At 43.9% G+C, this 4847-nt stretch overlaps 1 protein-coding gene across 1 annotated transcript in view; it reads right to left on the bottom strand.

The window, feature by feature from the left end:
* STS (steroid sulfatase) overlaps positions 1 to 4847 on the bottom strand; it is a 203942-nt gene that overhangs the window by 41280 nt on the left and 157815 nt on the right. The window contains exon 7 of the mRNA XM_007954028.1: positions 612 to 749. Within this exon, the coding sequence (XP_007952219.1) occupies positions 612 to 749 (138 nt within the window). The remainder of the gene's footprint in view (positions 1 to 611; positions 750 to 4847) is intronic.

Here is a 4847-nt window from a genome sequence, read left to right as displayed (position 1 = left end):
GAGACGTTTTCACGTGGAAAAGCTTTGTCTGGTACAGAGCGCCTGCCTCGAACACTCATGCTCTTTAACACTATGTAGATGGGATTCAAACTGACAACAGTAACTTGAAAGATTACACAGAAAACTCAGAGGGCAGTGAGTTTCATGTTAACGGATAAGGACAAAAACCAAAAACCAAGCTGATTGATTCAACTCCCAGCAACTCCTCCTTGAGTTTCCAAGGTGGTATCTCTATGGAAGTAGATTGCCCAGTCGTCTTCCTTCTGAGGAGTGGCTTGTGGCCTTGAACCACCAGCCTTCTGGCTATCAGCCCCATTCCTTAGGTACTACGCCACCAGAGCTCCCAATGGATGAGGAACAACGCAAAAACGGAGGGTGAAATTGGACACAGAGCTCAAAGAATGTAATCAATGTCACTGAAATGTACCTGTGGAAACTGTTGAACTGGATGTATGTTCTGGTTACGTATATTGTCAAGAACAACAACAAAAATAAAATAAATTACTTTCTAAAGAAAGGTCTTTGGTGACTTTCTGTAACCAGAAGGAAATGATACCACTGTTAGAGTGCACCGTGCTGTGAGTGACTTCACAGTGGTGCCTCCCACTCACCTTTGTAGATGCCATTGCTCCCTCCATGAATCTCTCCTTTGGTGGATATTTCCTCCACGTGCGCTCCGTGGTCCGATGAAAAGTACACGAGGGTGTTATTGGCCAGATTCATCTCATCCAGAACATCCAAGACCTTGCCTGAAGGGGAGGAAGCACTCAGCTGTAACACAGGCACATCTTCACAAAGGAAGGCACAGGTCTGCCCCGGGGAGCCTGGCAGCTCATTTGTTAAATGGAAATAGGAGACAGACGCAATGGACAACATACAATGCAATGGACAAGCATTTTACTTGGATCCACAATCAATGCCCATGGAAGCAGCAGTCAAGAAATCAAGCAATTTACTGGGCAAATCTGCTGCAAAACCTCTTTAAGGTGTTAAAAAGCAAAGATGCCTTGAGGACTAAAGGGCACCTGACCCAAGCGACGGTATTTTCAGTGGTTTCCCTTCATAAGCATGTGAAAACTGGACCATGAAGGAGGATTGATGCCTTTGAACGGTGGTGTTGGGGAAGAATACGGACTATACTGGGGACTGCCAGAAGAACGGACAAATCCGTGCCAGAAGGAGTACAGCCAGGAGCCTCCTTCAAAGTGAGGTTGGTGACACTTCATCCCTTACTTTGGACATGTCATCAAGAGGGACTAGTCATTCAGCAAGGGTATCATGATTCATGCACCAACAACTAATGCCAAAGATGAAGAAATTAAAGGCTTTTTTTTTTGTTTTTTTTTAACCAACATCTGCAGTCTGAAGTTGATTAAACATGCAATTAAGATGCAATGATAATTGCTGGTAATTAGAATGCAAAAGTTGGAAGTAAAGAAGAAGGATCCCAAATAAATAAATAAGTAAATAAATGGACACGAAACCCACAGCCATGGAGTCAATTCTGACTCATAGCAACCCCCATTAGGTTTCCGAGGCTGTAAATCTTTACGGAAGTAGATTGCCCCATATTCCTTCCATGGAGCAGCTGGTGGGTTTGAACTGCCTACCTTCTGGTTAGCAGCCAGATGCTTTACTGGAAAATATAGTCTTGGTGATAAAAATGGCAGAGATGCATGATATATGCAAGAGCAAAGAATTATTCCTTCCAAATACCTTTTTTTTTTTTTTTTCAACAACAGAAACAGTAACCATACATGTGGACCTTACTGGATGGAATACACAGGAATTAAATCAACTCTATCTGTGAAAAGAGACAATGGAGAAGTTCAATATCATCAGTCAGAAAAATCCAGGGACTGACTGTGGAACAGACTATCAATGGTTCATGTGCAAGTTCAAGTTGAAGCTAAAGAAAATTAAAACAAGTCCTCAAGAGCCAAAGACCAAGCTCGAGTACATCCTAACTGAATTTAAAGATCATTTCAAAAATAAATTTAATATATTGAATGAACCCTAATGACTGAAGACTAGATGAGTTGTGGGATAACATCAAGGGCACCACACACGAAGAAAGCAAAGGGTCATTAAAATGACAGGAAAGAAAATGAATGTCAGAAGAGACTCTGAAACTTGCTCTTGAATACCTAAAAGGAGAGGAAGAAATGACGACGCAAAAGAGCCAAACATAAGATTTCAAAGAGTGGTGACAGAAGAAAAAGCAAACTATTATAATAAAATGTGCAAAGCCCTGGAGTTGTCAGAAAACCAAAGGGAAGAACATGCCCAGCATTTCTCAAGCTGAAAGAAGTGAAGAAAAAACTGAAGCCTTGAGTTGAAATACTAAAGGATTCTATGGGTGGAATATTGAGTGAGGCAGGAAACATCAAAATAAAATGGAAGGAACACACAGAGTTGCTGCACCAAAAAAGAACTGGTCAATGTTCAACCATTTCTGGAGGTAGCGTATGACTAAAAACCAATAGCACTGAAGGAAGAAGTCCAAGCTGCACTGAAGGAATCGGTGAAAAACAAGACTCCAGGAATTGATGGAATACCAAAGTGAGACGTTTCAACAAATGGATGCAAGCTGGAAGCACTCACTCTTCTATACCAAGAAGTTTGGAAGACAGCTACCTGGCCAACTGACTGGAAGAGAACCATATTTGTGCCCATTCCAAAGAAAGGTGAGCTAACAGAATGCAGAACTCAACAGAGCAGTATCATTACTATCATGTGCAAGTCAAAGTTTGTTGAAGATTCTTCAAAAACCGTTGCAGCAATACATCAACTGGGAACTGCCACAGATTCAAGCTGGATTCAAAAGAGGACTTGGAATGAGGGGTATCCTGGCAGATGAAGGGCATTGGCTGAAAGCAGAGAATACCAGAAAGATGCCTGCCTGTGTTTTGTGGACTATGCAAAGGCATTCAACTGTATGGATCGCAACAAGTTATGGACAATATTGTGAAAATTGGGAATTCCAGAGCACTCAATCGTGTTCAAGTGGAAGCGGTACACAGACCAAGAGGCAGTTGTTCAAACAGAACAAGGGGACAGTGAGTAGTTAAAGTCAGGAAAGGTGTGTGACAGGGTTGTGTCCTTTTACCATAGCCGTTCAATCTACATGCTGAGCAAATAATCTGAGAAGGTGGCGTCCCCGAAGAAGGACCCAGCATCGGGATTGGGGGAAGACTCATTCATGACCTGCACTACCTGGCTGGTGCAACCTTGCTTGCTGAAACTGAAAAGGACTCGAAGCACTGACTGATGAAGATCAAAGATTACAACCTTCAGTGTGGACTACTCAGAGAAAGCCAAAACCCTCACAACTGCACCAAAAAGCAACATCATGAAAAACAGAGAAAACACTGATGCTGTCTAGGATTTCATTGCACTTGCATCCACAATCAACACCCATGGAAGCAGCAGTCAAGAAACTAGATGATTCTGTTGCATTGGGCAAATCTGCTGCAAAACACCTCTTTTAAAGTGCTAAAGAGCAAAGATGTCACTTTGAAGACCAAGGTGCGCCTGACCCAAGCTGTGGTCTTTTCAACAGCCTCATATGCATATGAAAGCTGGTCAGTGAATAAGGAAGACCAAAGAAGAGTTGATGCATTTGAATTGTAGTATTGGCAAAGAATACTGAACGTACCATGGACTTCCAGAGGTATGAACAAATCTGTCTTGAAGGAAGTACAGCTGGAATGCTCCTTGGAAGCAAGAATGGCCAAGACTTGGTCTCTTGTCCTTTGGACATGTGATCAGCAGGGACCAGTTCCAGAAAAAGAATATCATGTTTGGTAACGCAGAGGGTCAGCAAAAAAGAGGAAGACCCCCAATGACATGAGTTGACTCAGTGGCTTCCACAGTGAGCTCAAACACAGGAGTGATTGTGAGGGTGGGGCAGGACCAGACAGTAGTCGGTCCTGTTGGACACAGGGTCCCTATGACTTGGAACTGACCCAGTGGCAACACCCAAGTAGAGGGTCATTGAAAGAGAAGAAGACCTTCATGAGATGCAGGGACCACGTGGCTGCAACAATGGGCTCCAACATCCAGCGACTGCGAGATTGGCACGAGACTGGGGAGTGTTTCATTCTGTTGTGCATAGGATTGTGATGAGTGGGAGCTGATGTGATGGCAGCTAACAGCAATGCAACACACGCAGGAGAAAGGAAGAGCTCATCAGTCCTCCAACTTAAGTGTTCTCAAGAACCCTTGGCATTCTTCAATGATTGAAGACCCTGGTGACTTGGAGCCCACTTGACAGCACGTAACAACAATGCAATGAACAATAGCCAAGCAACGCAAAAAGACTTTTGTATACTGGAGCCTGTGCACGCTGACCCCACGGTGGGATGAGTGACAACTGGGAAGGACTGCTGCTTACAAGAGGCAGTCAGGGCTCTCAGCAAAGACACCAGGAAGATTCAGTCATTGAGCGAAGCGTCATTTAGAAGCAACACTCGAACCTCTGGGTACCATGTATTGGTTCTGTAGAGAGAACCGAGAACGCATGCTAGAAAAATTGGGATCACGGATGATGCCCTGAAGGTGCCAGGGAAGTCATCATTCGCTCCAGGTGGTGGTGGTACTAAGCTGATAAGTATTTTTTTATTGAACGAGAAAATTGGAGCGCTCATGACACAACAGTTAAACATGCAGCTGCTAACCAAAAGGTTGCTGGTTAACCCACCTGGTAGCTCCGCAGGAGAAAATTCCTGGAGATTTACTCCACAAAAGATGACAGCCTATGACACCCTACAGTGCATTCTACTAATCTGGGGGTGTAGTGCCTAAGGCACTTGACTGCTAACCAGAAGCCTGGAGGTTCAAACCCA

Source organism: Orycteropus afer, unplaced genomic scaffold (assembly GCF_000298275.1).
Source record: "Orycteropus afer afer isolate SDZICR_OR568_19922 unplaced genomic scaffold, OryAfe1.0 scaffold00426, whole genome shotgun sequence".
NCBI lineage: Eukaryota > Metazoa > Chordata > Mammalia > Tubulidentata > Orycteropodidae > Orycteropus > Orycteropus afer.
Note: the sequence above shows the minus strand (reverse complement) of the source record. Positions and strands in the feature narration are given on the sequence as shown.